General features: G+C 42.6%; 1 protein-coding gene across 4 annotated transcripts in view; it reads right to left on the bottom strand.

The window, feature by feature from the left end:
• Nucleotides 1-18,214, bottom strand: part of MICAL2 (microtubule associated monooxygenase, calponin and LIM domain containing 2) — a 222,237-nt gene that overhangs the window by 38,703 nt on the left and 165,320 nt on the right. For all 4 annotated transcript variants that reach the window (XM_047823892.1, XM_047823887.1, XM_047823888.1 and 1 more), the window contains 2 exons: nucleotides 14,652-14,806; nucleotides 12,103-13,405 (listed from right to left, as the gene is read on the bottom strand). In XM_047823892.1, the coding sequence (XP_047679848.1) occupies nucleotides 12,103-13,405; nucleotides 14,652-14,806 (1,458 nt within the window). The remainder of the gene's footprint in view (nucleotides 1-12,102; nucleotides 13,406-14,651; nucleotides 14,807-18,214) is intronic.

Genomic DNA, 18,214 nt, shown 5'->3' with positions numbered 1-18,214 from the left:
GAAGAAATAAACATAAATTTAAGCTGATGGGATAAGAATATGGCATAACAACATAAACTAGGATGTAGCTAAAATAGTGATTTGAAGGAAATTTAGAGCTTTAAATGCACACACTGTGCAAAAGAAAAGTTGAGAGTTAATGCCCTATGATCTATTTCAAGAAGTTAGAAAAAGAACCACTGACTGAACCTAAAGAAACTAAAAGGAAGAAAATAATCAAGATAAGAATAGACTACGAGAGACAATAAAAATAAAGCAGAAATAAAATAGAAAATTAATGAAGCAAAAATTTGGTTGTTTTAAAAGACATAACATTGATGATTTCTAAGAAGAATGATTAACAAAAAAGAGACAGAAAACACAAATAGCCAATATTGAGGATGAAAAGCCCTACAGAGTATTCAAGGAAGCTATTATACAAACGATCTTATGACAATAAGTTTGAAAATTTAGATAAAATGGAAAAATCATTGAAAAACATGACTTACCCAGCAATAGCACTGCTAGGAATTTACCCAAGGGATACAGGAGTGCTGATGCATAGGGGCACTTGTACCCCAATGTTTATAGCAGCACTCTCAACAATAGCCAAATTATGGAAAGAGCCTAAATGTCCATCAACTGATGAATGGATAAAGAAATTGTGGTTTATATACACAATGGAGTACTACATGGCAATGAGAAAGAATGAAATATGGCCCTTTGTAGCAATGTGGATGGAACTGGAGAGTGTGATGCCAAGTGAAATAAGCCATACACAGAAAGACAGATACCATATGTTTTCACTCTTATGTGGATCCTGAGAAACTTAACAGAAACCCATGGGGAAGAGGAAGGAAAAAAAAAAAGAGGTTAGAGTGGGAGAGAGCCAAAGCATAAGAGACTCTTAAAAACTGAGAACAAACTGAGGGTTGATGGGGGGGCGGGAGGGAGGGGAGGGTGGGTGATGGGTATTGAGGAGGGCACCTTTTGGGATGAGCACTGGGTGTTGTATGGAAACCAATTTGACAATAAATTTCATATATTGAAAAAAAGTAAATAAATAAAAATAAAAATTAAAAAAAAGAAAAACATGACTTACCAGAACTGACATAAGAAGAAATAGAAAATCTGAATACTTACATATCTATTAAAGAAACTAACTCCACAGTTAAAAACCACCCTACAGAGAAAGTGCTAGGCTAGATGACTTCATTTGTGCTCAAATATTTAAAGAGAAAATAACACCGGTGTTGAAAAAAAAATACAAACCATCTTCCAGAGAACAGAAAAAAATGGAACACTTCCCAACTTGTGTTACAAGGCTAGGATAAAATCCAAAACCTGACAAGGATATTGCAAGAAAGGGAAACTTCAGACCAATAACTCTCATGAGCATGGCTGCAAAACTACTAAAAATAGTTAGCAAATCCAATACAGTGATACATAAAAATATACAATACATTATGACCAAGTTGAGTTTACTCCAAGAACACAATAATGGTGTGACATTTTCAAATCTCTATAACAAAGTCAATCAATGGGACACCTGGGTGGTTTAGTCAGTTAAGTGTTTGACTTTAGATTTTGGTTCAGGTCATGATCTCACAGGTTCATGAGATTTAGCACTGAGCCAGGCTCTGTGCTGACAGTGCAGAACCTTCTTGGGATTCTCTCTCTCTCTCCATGCCCCCCCACCTCAAAATAAAGAAACATTTAAAAAAATCAGTCAATGTAATTCAGCACATTATTCATTAAAGTAAAAAAAAAAATTATCTCCATAGATGTAAAAAAGCATTTGATTACACTTATCCATTATTCATGATAAAAAGTCATAGTAAGCTAAGGAAAGATGGAATTTTCTTTAATATAAAGTACCTGCCTTAAAAATCTACAGCAAACAATATATTCAGCAGTGAAATATAATCCTTCCGTTATGGGGGGGTGGGGAGAGACAATGATGTACATTCTTAACAATTGCATAGGCAGTCCCAGGCAGAAAAACAAGGCAAGAAATTTAAATAAAAGGTATAAAAACTGGAAAGGAAGATGTCAAACTGTATTTATAGACAACATGATTATCTATGTAGAAAATCCCATTAAAAAGCTCCTCGAATAATAAGTGAGTTGAGCAAGGACAATATAAAAAGTCCATTGTGTTTCTATATATCAACAATGACCAACAGAAAATAAAAATTAAGAAAGCCATTCCATTTATAATAGCAACAACAAAAAAATGAAACACTGAAGGGACACATTCAACAAAAAAATATGCAGAACTACACACTGCACACTAATAGCCTTTTCTAGGAGAAATTAAGGAAAACCTAGATAAACTGAGAGAGATCCCATTGTCACAGACAGAAACTCAGTTGTCAATTCTTCCCAAACTGATTTATAAATGAAAAACAATATCAATCCAAATTCTAACGGGCTTATTTGGTAGAAACTGACAAGCTCATTCTAAAGTTTATATGGAAACACAAAAGACCTAGAGGGGCCAAAATAATATTTAAGAACAAAACTGCAGGACTCCCACTACCTGTTTTCAGGTGAAGCCACAGTTACCAAGAGCACATGCTAGTAGTGTAAGGCTAAACATGTAGATCAACGGCCAGATTAAAGAGAACAGAGTGATACCTACACATATATAGTCAACAGATTATCTGTAGAGGTGCCAGAATAACTCGATGAGGGAAAGAATAGTCTTTTTAACAAGGGGTGCTGACAATTGGATATCTACAGGCCAAAAAACTTGACTTCAATTCACTATAAAAAATCAATTAGAATTGGATTGTAGATCCAAGCCTGAAAGCTAAAAACTGTAAAGCTTCTGGGAGAAAACCCAGGAGAAATTTTCAGTGACTTTAGGTGTAGCAGAGATTTCTTAAATATTACTCAAATTATAAAAGAATTAAAAAGGTGACTTCATCAAACTAAAAACTTCCATTCTTTGGAAGATGCTGTGATGATACTAAAAAGATAATTCATCAACTAGGAGAAAATATTTGCAAACACATATCTGATGAAGGATTTATATCTAGAATTTTAGGAACTCTGGCTAAATAGAGGACTATTGTATCAGAAGACTTAGATCAGAAGACTCAATATTCTAAAGTTACCAAATGTCTGTAAATTAATCGATTAAAGACTGTATTATTTATAACTGCACCAAAAAATCAAATACTAGGGAATATATCTAATGAAAATTATGCAAGATCTCTACAATCACAAAACACGGGAAGAAACTGAAGAACACCTCAGGGATATGTCATGTCCGTGGCTTTGAAGACTCAACATGCAAAGATGTTAATTGTCTCCAAATTGATCTATAGATTCAATGTGATCCCAATTGAATGTTCAGAAAATATTTTTGTGGAAAATGATTGATTGATTCAGTAAGTCACATGGAAATACAAAACGCCAAGAATAGCCAAGACAGTCTTGAAGAAGAACAAAGTGGAGGGTCTATTCCAGGCTATGAAGACTTATTATAAAACCACTTCCTGACTGAAGTGCAAGGACAAATCAACCAGTGGAACAGGATAGAAGGCCCAAAACAGACCTGCCTAATTTATGACAGAAGTCACAGCAATGAAATGGAGGAGAAGGATGGCCTTTTAAAATAAATGCTGCTGAATCAAGAAAAACAAGAAGAAAAAAAACAACCAATAAACCTTCACTCTACCTCACAGAATACACAAATATCTATCCTGCTTTGGTACTAGACTAAATTGCAAAAGGTAGAAGAATAAAACTTTCATAACTGTTGTCCAAAAGAAATATATGAGCCGTACACGTAGCTTAAAATTTTCCATTAGCCACATTAAAAAATGTGAAAAGAAACAGATGCAATTAGTCTTAATCATGTATTTTATGTAGCCCCAAATGTCAAAAATATTATCATTTCAACATGTGGTCAATATAGAAATTACTGAGATATTTTACATTATTGCATTCATACTAAGTCTTCAGAATCTGGCACATGTTTTATACTTACAGAACATTCCTGGCTAGGGGTGCCTGTGTGGCTCAGTCGGTTAAGGGCCCGACTTTGGCTCAGGTCATGATCTCATAGTTCATGGGTTCAAGCCCCACATTGGGCTCTGTGCTGACAGCTCAGAGCCTGGAGCCTGCTTTAGATTCTCTGTCTCCCTCTCTCTCTGTGCCTCCCCTGCTTGCACTCTGTCTCTCTCTCTCTCAAAAATAAATAAACATTAAAAAAAATTTCTGTAAAAAAAGAACTTTCCTGTTTAGGTGATAAAATTTTAATGGTTAAAGTAAAATGTAATTCAAAAAGCAAAACGTTGTGTTTACTAGAAGAATATTTTGCATTGCTTCAGTTTTTAAATTTAAATTTATTAACATGAAATAAAATAAAAAATGCAGTCCTCACTCATAATAACCATATCTGAAGTGTGCAGTAGTGGCTGCCATATTGGACGGCACACTTCTAGAAAGTAAAATAGAACATCTTTATGACTTCAGAATAGGGAAAGATTTCATCAACAGGATGCAGAAACCAACAACAATAAAGGAAACTATTGATAAATTTGGCTTCATTAGAATAAATACTTCTGTTTATTAATAGATACCTTTAAGAGTGAAAAAGTGAGGGGTGCCTGAGTGGCTCAGTCGGTTGAGCGTCCAATTTCGGCTCAGGTCATGATCTCACGGTCCGTGAGTTCAAGCCCCGCGTCCGGCTCTGTGCTGACAGCTCAGAGCCTGAAGCCTGTTTCAGATTCTGTGTCTCCCTCTCTCTCTCTGACCCTCCCCCATTTTTTTTAAAAAGAGTGAAAAAGTGAGCCTAAGAGGGAGAGAAGATACTCATAACACATGTATCTGACAGAGGACTTGTATCCAGAATCTACACAGATTACAACTTAATAAGGAAAGGAACATCTATGCAAGAGGTCTGGGCAAAAAGGTCTGAATAGAGATTTCATACAAGAGAATATCTGAATAAGGGGTGCCTGGGTGGCTCAGTTGGTTAAGCGCCTGACTCTTGATTTCTGCTCAGGTCATGATCCCACAGTTTGTGGGATCGAGCCCCATGTCGGGTTCAGCACGGAGCCTGCCTGGGATTCTCTCTCTCCCTCTCTCTTTGCTCCTCCCCTGCTCATGTGCTCTTTCTTGCTCTCTCTCAAAATAAATAAACGAACTTTAAAAAAGAGAGAGAGAAAATGTCAAAAGTAGTGCAACATCATTATCAGGTAAACGCAAATTAAAACAATGAGGTACCTTTCATAAACATGGTGAGAGCAAAACATAAAACAAAACTGAGACTGTCAAGTGTTGGCAAGGATGTAGGTCAAGGGTAGCTCTCATTTCCTACTGCAATGTATAAACACTCGTACAACCACTTTGGAAAACTGTCTGACGGTATCTTCTAACGCAAACCACGTACATGCCTACCCTACCACGCATCAAATCCACTCCCAGGCGTTCCCTGATAAAGCTTCTCTCTTTGAACAAACTCTGGGCAAGCTTCTTCTTGGCTAGGCCTCAACTTTTTATAGTCTATAAAAACTATAGACTCTCACCATAAATTATTTAGCCCACCCACTTCTTCCTCTGCGAAAAGACTTGAACACTAACAGTTTCTAACAACTCAAGGTCACATCCCTAAGATAACCCTAGCCCTCCTTAAAGTACCTACCTGAGAAAACTCAAGGCTGACTGACAAAGCAATTTAGTGTTTGTTCTAGTCAGCACCTGCTGATAGGTCTCTGACTGCCCTTTCTTGCAGTCCTTGGTCCCCTTGAGATGTATATGAATCTCCTACCACTCAAGAATGTCTTTCTCAAGAACCTGAAAGCCAGGCCTTTGAAAGGTAATCATCAGGAAGGATAGGACCTCTGTCTCCCAGTCTCTACGGGAAGATAGAATCCTAACTTCAATAATTGCCAGCTAACACACACAACTAGCCTATTCAGCATTTATGCCGACCAAACCTTTATAATTCTTCACTTCCTTGACTCTACTGAGCCTTTGCTCAGCCCCTCCCTATTCCCTCAATCACCCTGTAGAACACCCAGCCACCTCTGTAAAGTTCAAAGGTGAGTTCACTTCATGTTGGACTCTCTCTTCTGCTGCAATAGTGTATTATCAGTTAAAATCTGTCCTTAACACCTTTCATGGCATCTGGCTTTGTTTATCTTTGACAATAGCCAACACAAGTGATAGGTGTAAGAATGCTCAAAGCAGCATTATTCACAATAAAAGCAACTGAGAACACCTAAATGCCCAGCTTCAGAATGCACGATCGTGGCATATTCACACAAGGGAATAAAAGGTAACAATGTAAAGAATGAACCACTGCTGCCTACAACAATATTGAACCCTGCCCACATCCCCTCCCGCCCCGCCCCTGCCAATAATGTTTAACGGAAGAAGCCAGGCACAATACATACTTGTATTTTCTGTTGTTGTGGAAGCAATGAACTCAGATTCGGCACCTATGGTGATACCATTTATTATGTCACAGTCGTATAGGTCAAAAGTGGAGGCAGGCACGGCTCAACTGGATGCTCTTGTTGGGTGTCTCACAAAGTCGCGATTGATGTGTCTGCCATGCTGGGGTCTCATCTGCAGCTCAGAGTTCTCTCCCAGCTCATTCAGGTTGTTGGCAGCAACCAGTTCCTGGTGGTCATAGGAGATGGGGCCCGTTTTCTCGATGGCTGTCTGCTGGAGGCCCATCTTCACTCTCAGAGACCCGCTGTCCGTAGGGCCTCCCATAGTATGACAGTTGACTTTTTCCAGGCCAGCAGGATCCTATCTTTCTCACCCAGTGAGTTTCAGGAAGGGCCCCCTCCTTATTAAGGGCTCCTCCAATTAGGTTAGGGCTACCCAGGATAATCTCCCTTTTGATTAACCCAAAGTCAATTGGTTTAGAACTTAATTACATTCACAAACTCTGGTAACCTAATCACAGGAGTGAGATCCATCATGTTCACGTTCCCACCATACTCAGGAAGATGAGATCTGCAGGGCAGAAAGCATGGGCCCTCTGAGAATCCTGCCTACCACAATACTGAATGATTCAACGTTTATAAAGTCAAAAAACTGCAGAAACAATCCGAGATGATGGAAGTCAGATGGTAAGCACTTTTGTTGGGTGTCACATGTATGTGGGAAGAAGCATGACTGAGGCTTCTGAGTGCTGGTGATTTTCTAGATCTTAATCTCAGGCGTATTTAAGCAAATGTGCACTTTGCAAAAATTCATTAGTTGTGTACTTTAATGTGTATATTTTATCCTACAATAAAGATTTAATGCAAAAAGAAAAAGGAGGTTCTCGGGGTGCTTTAATTATATACGAGAATGATACCTCGCATTCAAAATTGTTTGTATAAAATCGGCACCGGGAAGTGCTTGAAATCAGTTTATGCCCCTAAGTCATTCAAAGACCCTGAGAAGTTTATGTATACTATCAATGAACCCAGAAAGTTTTGTGGAAAAGAGAAAAATTAAATTTCAGCCGATTTATTCAAGTGATCGTAAGTTTGAGGTATGTCCATTTGAATACGTTTTGAAAGTTTCTCATTTTCAGTAATGATATGGTTCTTTTTCTCCATTGCATGGGAGCGTACCCACAGGTTAACTGTGGAGAGAGCAATGTCAGTGTGTATGTGTGTGATTGGTGGGCTGGACAGGGAAATGAAAGGAATAATAAATTCCTTTATTAAGAAATAAATAAATTCAAAAAGTAGTAAAAGGAAACTAATCTGAGCCTAATCTCATAGGGTAGGGAAAATCTTTGCATTCTTAGGATATTGACCTGAGAGCACCTGAGAGAAAGACAAACTCTCCCATGAGATGGGCCCAGGCACTATTTCTAAGGCTGGTCAGCCTTAACCTAATTCCATTCTCTACCTTCTCATTCTGTTCCAAGCCAAGGAAGTCATACCATTTCTCAGTGAATGTAAATGAAAGAGCTCTCCGTGATAAATAAATCAGGAAAACACATTGGCCCCCACTTATTGTAATCAGCATATACAAAAGTCATCTAAATGTGAAATAAATGAAGTAAAGACCAATCTTCTGAATGAATTTAATGCAAAAATCTTAAATAAAATACTAACAAACAGAACAGTTATATTAAAATAATAAGATGTCATGACCAAGTGGTATTCATTTTAGCAATATAAGGATGGTTCAATATCAGTGAATCTATTACATAATTCATAGTATTAATCAAACTATGGAGAAAATAAAATCATACCATTATCTTGAAGGGTGCCGAGCATCATTTGATAAAATTCAACAACCATGCACGATTTAAGATACTTTCAGTAAAGTAGGGTTAGATGGCAATTTCCTTGAAGTGTTTAAATATATCCCAGTCAACCCAGAAGCAAGCATCATGCTTAGATGGGAAAACATTCTCCTTAATGAGGTGCATTCTCATTAAGGTTAGGAATGTCATAAGGAAACCATTATCACCACTTTTAGTTAATACTATTCTGGAGATTCTAGAAACCAAAGAAACTAAGGACAAAATAAATTAGAGGTATATGTCTTGTAAACAAGAGGTAAAATTATCATTATTTACAGATGTTGGGATTGCATATTCAGGGAGGACCCAGGAGAAGCCACTGGAAAGCTTTCACAAGCAAGTAGAAGGCAGCACAATGGATGGGCAAAAAGTATTTATAAGGAAGTCAATACATTTCAGATATACAAACAATAGTAGAAAGATATATCAAAAGATCTTATTTACACTAGCAATAATAAAAACGAATACATTATAATAAACTTAATAAATATGCAAGACCTGTATGATGTAAGGTTTAAAATATTCTGGGGGCGGTGTCATAAAACAGAGAGCAAATGGAAAGGCAATTTATATCATAAGGTTGTGAATTCTTGCCAACTTAGTTTGTAAACTTAATGCCATGAAAATACTCATAGGATCTTTTTTTGTACATAAACAAGCTGAGGCTAAGTTCAGATAGAATATCAAACAAGGAAGAAGAGCCAGGAAATTTTGAAAGAGAGGATCAATCATGGAATACTGTTCCTATCTGACAGTACATACATAAATTTAAAAGGGTATAAATATATAAAGCAAAATAATTAAAACAGTGTGGTACTGACACATAGGGAAATCCATCCAAGTACAGGAATTTGATACATGACAAATACATCATTTCACATAAGAGAAAAGATGGATTAGTCACTAAATTATTTTAGAATAAACAGGGAGACAGCTTAAGACAAAACAAAACCAAAACAGGGCTGGATCCATACCTCACATTTTATATTAGGATTTTTTCTTGATATAAATATTTAAATGTAAAAAATTAAAAACAAACAAGAAAACCTAAAAGATACTGTAAGAAAATTCTTTTCTAAAACTTGGAAGAAGTGCTTTCTGAACTATTATATAAAGGCTAGGAGCCATAAAATGAAAAACTGCTTATAACAACGATATAAAAATAAAACTTTTATGTGACAAAATCCACCATAAACAAACAAGAGGCTGGAAAAAAAATATTTGTAATTCCTGTCACACAAAAGGGCTAAATTTCCCTTTTAATAGAGTCCCTTCACATCATTAAGAAAAATACCAACAGTACAACAGAAAACTGGATAGAAGAGATAATAGGTCATAGAAAAGGAAATACAAATGACTTTTTAAATTGAAAAGGTACTCAGTCACCTATCACATTGGTAAAGATTAAAAAAAAATTGGATAGCCCATTGGTTAGTGCAAGTGTCGAAACACCACGTTCATATTTTGCTGAACCGGCACCATTTTGATGGCGGATTTGGCAATCTCGATTAAAATCCCTGATTCACATATCCGTCGTTCCAGTATTTCTACCTCTACTACTCCACATATGCCAAATGGCCTAAGTTCTCAGTTAATTACAACAGCACTGTTTGCAGTAGCAAAAGATCTGTAATTGACTTTCCATCCTGGGGGCCTGGCTACCTAAATCCACATCTACACCTGTGCAGAGATCCTGTGCAGCCATAAAACAAAGGAGAAAGGTCTTTATGTGCCCACATGCAATGATCTCTAAAATAAAATTAAAAGCATAACACAAAGTGTGTACGATACACTAGCATACTACCTTAATGTAAAAAAAGAAACAAATATTGTCATTTATAAAATTACTCTTATATGCATGAATTCTGTCTGCAAGAATGCCTAAGAGGTTGATGATAACATCTGTCATCAAGGATAGGACCTGGATGGCTCAGGGACAGGGAAGGGAGATAGGACTATTTATTTTGTGCATTGTATACCCTTTTATTTTAAACTACATGAATGTACTATCTATCAAAAAGTGCACAACACATTAAAGTTTACGATGTGATGTAAAGGGTGTAATTAAACTCCAGCCTGTTTGTGCCTATCCTGAGCTTGGCTGAAAATAAAGTCTCTTGTTAATCTGTACAGCTTTCTGATTAAGGCACCAAAGAAGGAAATTAATTTTTTGCTTGAAAACTAAAGTTCCAAAATAAAAGTTAAAAAAAGAAAAAAGTTAAAAATAAATAAATAAAAACAAAGTTGCTCAAGAATAGGGACAGGAGAATCACAGTTTATTTAAAGCCATCAACCAAATATCAACAATTAAAAAAAAAAATCATGTGTTTAAACTGTCTCTAAAGATACATACTAAAACTTTGGCAAGGAGGAGGGGGACAGAGAATATATGTTACTTTCTAGAAAATATATTTTCACATTGTCGGATTCTTCCAATTTATTAATTCAATCATTTAAAAATTATAATCAGATTTAAATATAAAAAGCCTAGGTTTCCATTGTTAACCACATATATAACTGTTTTTAAATAGTAATAAAAAAACCTAAGTTTAAAAGAGGCACCATTTTTTGACTAGTAAAACAGCAATATTTTTAAAATATGAGACTCAATACAGATGACGGTATGGTGGAAAAGGTACTTCATACATTAGTGGTGGAATATAAACTGTTACCTTTCTCTCGGTTTAATTGAAACTGACAACATGCAGTTGTAAGAAATAACACAGAGAGGCCCCATGCATCCTTTATCCATATCGTTAAGAAACAATGTTAGTGTAAGTTAAGAAAAAAAAATTTGCATCTTTAATCCAGTAATCTCATTTCTTGGAACCTATCCTAAAAAAATAATTCAAAGGAAAGAAAAACCTATATGCATAAAAAATGTTCGTTCAATACCACATATATAAAATATAAATATATTCATAGGCATAATTTAAACAATAAACAGTTTGGGGACACCTATAGGGCTCAGTTGGTTAAGGGTCTGACTTCGGCTCAGGTCACGATCGCATGGTTCATGAGTTTGAGCCCCGCGTCGGGCTCTGTGCTGACAGCTCAGAGCCCGGAGCCTGCTTCAGATTCTGTGTTTCCCTCTCTCTGCCCTTCCCCTGCTCACACTCTGTCTCTCCCTCCCTCTCAAAAATAAATAAACATCTAAAAATTGAAAAAATTTTAAAAAATAGTTTTATTATTTTCTAGATAAAAATAATTTATTTAATGAAGTAACATATCCACTAATGTTAATAACATTCTACTGCCATTAAATCGCATTTATGTAGACTATGTGTGACTGTCATAATAGTTATGCTATATTGTTGATTAAAAAAATACAATTTGGGGGCACCTGGGTGGCACCTGGGCATCTGACTCTTGATTTAGGCTCGGGTCATGATCTCACAGTTCATGGGATTGGGCCCCGCATTGGGCTGTGCTGAGCATGGAGCCTGTTTACGATTCTCTCCCTCTGCCCCTCTCCCCTGCTCATGCGTACATTCTCTCTCTCTCAATCTCTCTCTCTCTCTCAAAATGAATAAATAAACTTAAAAAAAAAAGAAAAATACAATTTTGGGGGTCAAACTTAGTAAAAGTTGCCATACATGGATAATGAGTGAGAAAGTGGTGAGATTATGGTCGATTCTTTGTCTCTTTCAAAACTTTCTGTAATGTAATTTCAAATTCAATTTTTTCCCCCAATTTTTCACGTTTTTCAAATTCAAATTTTCCTACTTTTGTCAGAATTTAATTTGGGAAGCAAAAGAAAGGGAAAGATGCCCGTTGTTAGTCCAGTAAGAATGGTTAACTGCCCAGCACGAACTGCAGACTTTTGTTAGGAAAGAGCCACTTACTTGCATCTTTGTCTGGAGAAGGATGGACCCTCTGCTCCAGGCAGGTGCTAGTGAAAGGCTGTGCCAGCTTCTCCAGGGGCTGGGCACTGTCCACGGGCTCCCCTTTGCCCCTGTGGATGCTAAACAGGTCCTGGAGGTCCTTTCTTTGTTTGGATTCTTGGAAGAAACTCTCAAAAGATTTGTCTTTGAGTCTGAGTGAGGAGAAGAGTGAGATCTTCCTCTTTGGAACCCTGGAAGCATCTGGGAAGGTCTCCTGCAAACTCACTTTCTCAAGGAGTGTGGGGACATCTTCCATCTTGTGGCAGGATGGGGACACTAATGCAGGAAACACCTTGGATGGCCGGTTGGGCAAACTGTGGGTACGGAGGGCAGGGTCAGGAAGGCGAGGGTGCGGAGGCTGGGCAGCCCTGGCGGGTGGGGAGCCCCAGGAGAAGAAGGCTGAGGTCCTGCGTGCCATGTCTCTCCCTGGGGACTGCTGGCTGTAGTCTTTACCGGAGCTGGTTTTTCGAAGGCTGAACGAGCGAGTGCAGGAGTGTGGCTGGGTGGGGGGCAAGGGCTTTGATTCTGGCTTGGTGGAATTGGGGAGGAGGGGCTCCAGGGACCTTCGGATGGCATTTGCTATGAGCCGAAGTGGGGACTTGGGTGGAGGGACGCTTGGCTCCCCTGGAGCCCGTTCAGCTGGGGTCCCCGTCTTCTCCTGAGCCTTTCCCTGGGCTGGTGGGGTCTCTCGCGCTGTCCAGGGGAGCAGCAAGGGGCTGACTGGTTTCAGCACATGGCCTCGTCGACCACTGTCAGCACTTTTCTGGGCAGGTTGTGCTCCAGCTTCCAGGCTCACACTCTCAGGGAGGGAGTCATTCCAGTCCAGCAGCTTTGTCTTCTGCTCCGGGGTGAGGACTAACTTCTTCAAGCCCAGCCTCTTCCCCTCTGTCAGCTGTGACCCACCCTCCTCTCTCCTTCCGGATTCTGTTTTCCTTTCTCCTGGGTCCTCTCCAGCCCCGGGGGATAGCTCTTGGTCTGGCAAGCACCTGTCCTTCCCTCCAGCGGGGTGTGGGCCTCCGTGGATGCTTCTGGCATCCCCAAGAAGGGACTCTGTTTCCTGACACCCATCAGAAGCCGTCTCTGCAGGGCTGGGTGTCTGGGGCCTCACCATGCAGTACTCCGCCCGCTCCAGCACTTGGTCATGAGGCAGATACAGGTGCATGTCCTTGGGTGCTGCCTGGGCTCTGGTGCGCCTCAGAAAGATTGGGGTAGAAGGGCTGAAGTGACCTCTTGAGACCTGCGAGGGCGGGTTGTAATCTATCACCTAGAGGAGATGGGCAAAATCAATGGGTATTTAGGGATTCCCAGCATTTATTTATATGGGGAGGCATTTCTCAGCCCATGTTTCCCTCCCTGCCTCGCTTCAGATCTCCAAACCCCAAAGTAAAAAAGAATTCTGTCTAGGATGATTTCAAAGGGCCACTCTTCATTCTAAGTGGCTGCCTTGGGACCTGCTGGGATCTGCCCAGAGCCCTGTATCAGCAGTGATCAAAGGCTTTGCTGGGTGCTGGATTAGGTGGGTCGGAAGCCAGAATGGAAGGTGACTGCACTGACCAGCTCCTGGGCCAGCCAGCCAGCCAGGTAGAGCTGGCCTGGTCTCTATGTGTGGCCAGACCAGATGCCCCAAGGTGAACTTAGCCACGGTTCCTACTAAGGGAACATTCCACCCATAGATAGGTGTGTTCCTCCAACAACCGAGAGGCCAAGGCTTCTTCCTTGGAGACTATTAAGCGAAGGAGAGACAGTTACCCTTCTGGGCTGGAGCTGTGGTGGCAGAAAGATGGCCGTTGGGACTTTCCACTGACCCTTCTAGAACTGACTCATGCCTTGCACCACTGAGAAAGTAGCCATTTGTAGCGAGCAGGGACTTGGCCCCTTGGCAAGGGAAGAACACAGGGACATTCTAGAAGTGGCTGTGCCCTGCTAAAAGCTCTGGTGCTTAAGGGCAGGTCATGGGACAGGGGCTTGACAAGAGCACGTACCTTGATTTGTCTTGTGCACTCTACTTCCCAGAGCCCAGACTAGGGTCTGGCAGGTAACAGAGGCTTGATAAACTCATACTGAAGGATACAGTTCAAACTTGAGTATCTCAGTGATGTCCTTTTCTGTTCAAGAGGGATGGACCTCCAAGAGGCTCAGCTGCTGTCAAAGGCAGCCTCAGTTCTGTGTCTGCCATCCGTCAGCTGTGAACTCCTCAACGTTCTCTGCCAGGCCCTCAAGGGCAGAGCAGATGTCCTAGCATCTCTGCATGCCACAGTCCTGCCCAGAGTCCATGCCCCACAGAGTCTGCTGAGTGAGTGGCTGTGCCCTGGGGCTGGCTGAGAAGGAGCAGGATGGATGAGCTTTCATGAAGGGCACAAGTGAAAAAGGCCTGGGTGGGCATTTCTTGGCCCTGGCTTTGCACTTGGGGGACCTCAGACTGCTCAGAATCCAGAGTTAAGGGCGGGGGTAGGAGGGGCACAGGCAGCTCACCTTCCTAACACCGGGGCAGGGCCCCAAGGGGCATTTACCTGAGGTGGGGAGAAGCCATCCAGGACATTCCCTGGGACACCGCCTGAAGACAAAGATGGAGGAGAAGATGAAGGAGAAAACAATGAGGAAGAAGAAAGAGGGGCAGCTTCCTCTGAAGGTGACATGGTTCTTCTGTTGTTCACTGGTGTCGAACCTGCCAAGGAAAGAACATACTCTCCATTACAGAGCTGTTTTTTACGTTATTTTATCATGAAAAGGTGGAGGTTTGAAGAGAAGCTCCAACTCGATAAACACAGCCAGAGGGTGGAAGGTGCTGGAGACTGATTCCGAGACTCCAGTGCCCAGAGTTTGACCTTGGAGGAATGGGTGCAGGAATGACAGCCTGTGGGGGAGAGGAGGTCCTAGGACGAAAAGTCTAAGAACCATTGCACTTCTCACTCCCATGAGAACGTTCCTGAGATATCTCCAGGGCGTTTCTTGGAAATGGACGGCTACCTCTGAAGTTTCCCCCAAAGCCATTGTGGTTGGCATCTGGACTGCGTTAACTCACTTGGCCAATAAACCATCTGAGGCCTCTTCCCACAAGATGCCTGGCCATTAGCTGTGGGCACAGACAGGGTAGGTAGTCACTGCTAATGAATCAGGCTCTTCCTTCTCACATGGGCACCAAGGGGCTCTCAGGATGGTTAGCTTGAGATTTTGAGAGAACACTAGGGAGGGAGGTTATAATGAGTATCAAATCATTTGAAGCATATGGAGTGGGGTTCATGCCAAGTTCCTGTTGGTCAGGGAACAAACGAGATGCAGTGTATGTGCTCAGACCAACATGAGAAAGGAGTGTGACCAGGACCCTGGAGATCAATGAGTCAATGAGTCTGGTAACGGCAGAATTGTGACAGTCGTAGCCTATAAGATCCATCTCTCCCTCTCCGGAGTGCACACACGTGTGTACGTGTGCACAAATATGCCCTCTGGTAACCTTAAATCTAAAATCTCGAGGGCTTTGCTTCCACATGGGACCATTCCAATAATATGTCCTGAGAGGGATTCAGAAAATGCCATGCTCCTTTTCACATTTGTCCACTCTGTGTCTGACCCTTCAGCCCAGCCAGCTCTCCTGTGAACCCTTCCAGCACATAGAGTCTATCCCCCAGAGACCTCCCAGGACCAACGTCTCTCAACCACTCCTGTCAGATTCCCTGCTTCTGGCTGCTCAGCTGACCCCTTCCTATTTCCCTCCGAGGTGTCCAGCCTTCAGATGTTAGCTCACTTCCTAACTCAATACAACCCCCTGGCCTCAGTTTCCCCATAGCATTGGGTGAGACACTCCTGCTGTGGAGCCCACACAGGCCAGGCCAGGCCAAACCCAAGCCCCACCCCCAGAAGAGTTCTTTCCAGACTCATCCGCATGGGGGAACCACACGGGGCGGGGGGTGGGGGGCAGGATTCTGTCCTGCTTTCCTTGTACACAAATGTGTGTCAGAGTGCGTATCCCAGTCCTGGGCTCTGACACGACAGTCACTACACACACAAGTTCAGCAGGCTTCCAAAGCGAAGCCCTCCAGAATGCTTCTGAGAGAGAGGAGAACTCAGGGGAACAGATCCGAGGGCGGCAGGAAGGAGCTGCTGGGAGAAGGCCCCGGGCTGCCAGGAGCCGATGCGGGGGAGGCGGCTGGCCAGCTTGTCACCCAAACCCTCAGCCCCCGTTGCGGCCCACAATGAGATGTTTCGAGCCTAAAAAGGCAAACGCTGTGAGTCAGTTGTTGCCTTGCTTCCTGTCCTCGGCTTGCCAAATTCCTGCCAAATTCCTTCTCCTCCTCTCCCTTGCCCCCTCATTCTCTTCCCTCAGTTACCTCCCAAATCAAACTCCTGAGCTTGTCTCAAAGTCCCCTCAGCTCAACAGACTGACTCTTTGTTCCCCTGAGGAGCTCTCTGGAACCTTCTGACACAGTGCCAGGTACACCTAGGGAACCAAACTTGACAGGAAAGCCTTGGGGTTCGCAAGGTCGTGACCCGGAGGCTGCTCCCTCTCTCCTTTCTTTAACCCCTGCCCCCACCCCTGCCAGTGAGGCCTCTTTGCACTCATGTTCCTCACGCACCCACTTCAGGACAACTTGGGCAGGGCTTGAAGGGATGCCTGCCTGTGAAGCTGCCACCTGGGAGGGGAAGACCAGAGGTAAGCTGAGAGGTGACAGGAAATCTCACCTGCCTGAGGTGGCTGAGGTTTTGGGGTTCCCTCAGAGGATGGCAAAGGGGGAGCCTGGAAGCCCGCCTCCTTCACACCCACACCAGCTGCCTGACACTGAGCAAGTTACTTAGACTCTCACTTTCCTCACATGAAAGTCGGGAAGTCTAGCGTTGCTTCATGGGGAGGCTGAGGGGATAAAATGGGGTAAAAAGTGGTGCCCGGTGTAGGATGCCAAGTAAATGCTGCACACGAGCTAAATATTAACTCTAATCCTTCTCTTCTGCCCACGTACATGAGTTGTGCCCAATAAAGACACTGCTGAACTGCTGACCTGTTCCAGAGGGGGCTATGGACCCCAACTATGGCCAAGAGTTCTCTAATTTGTAAGCCCAGGGATTCCTAACTCACCACCTCAGATCCTTCTCTGCGGGTTCTTTCTTGTTTTCCTTGAAGGCTTGGCATGGTCCAGCCAGGCTGCTGTGCCCTCTGCCAGGGCCTCAGTCCTGGGTGCTGCTGGCCCTTCTGGTCCCATCATGCAAAGGGGTTGATAAGCAGATCAGGGCCCAGATTACAGCCCCTCAAGCCTCCTCTGGCTCAGCTGTCTCTTCGCTGGGCCCTCCGGCGGTGACCTTTCCCTTCGATTCTAGAGGCCATTCTGGTGACTATGGTCAGCTGGGGGAGGGTGACAGCTCCCTCTGTCCTCCCACCTGGGGCTGGGGCCAGAACCAGCCTTGACAGGGCAGTGAGTGGACCGAGGAGATGGTGCCCCAGGTTCTGCTCACTACTACAGGACCAGTGTTGCCCACTGGGGTTTCCTCTTGGGCAAAATGAAGAGGACGAAAAAGATGGCCGTGAGGATTTTTACAAAGACTGGGATTCCAGGGTGCAGCTTCCCAGAATTTGGTGTTTAGGCAATGCTCAAATCTCCTGAGGTCTCAGAGCGCCCTCTAGGGGCAGGAGGCTTGTTCCTTGGTTCATATGTTTGTTCACTCATTTTCTCTTTCATTCAGCAAGCTAGATAGAACTGAATGCCTCCTCTAGGCCAGGCCCACAGATACGATCCCAACTCAAGGCCGGCCCTCAGAGGCCCGAGAACTAACACCTAGGAAAACTAAAGACACATTGAGATTGTCAGGTCCATCCCAGAAACCATGCTTCTGGTTAGCAGTCCTCTCTCTCCCACGCCTTCTCCAGCACCCTCTAACCTGCTGGGGAAGGGGCCCCCAGACTCGCTGCTCACAGCCCAGACCGAGAACTTCTTAAAAGCAGGGCAGAGCCCCTTGTGCTCGGGGCACTCCTTAAAGTCAGCTGGAAGCACTGGATGGCACCTACCCAAATGGACCCACCGGTGGAAGCAGAATTCTTGTGATTTGGGGAGGGGCTAGGAGGCTGAGGAAATGAAGTGACCCAGGC

The sequence above is a fragment of the Prionailurus viverrinus genome, chromosome D1 (assembly GCF_022837055.1).
Source record: "Prionailurus viverrinus isolate Anna chromosome D1, UM_Priviv_1.0, whole genome shotgun sequence".
Taxonomy (NCBI): Eukaryota; Metazoa; Chordata; class Mammalia; order Carnivora; family Felidae; genus Prionailurus; species Prionailurus viverrinus.
This window is presented reverse-complemented; position numbering and strand designations above follow the sequence as displayed.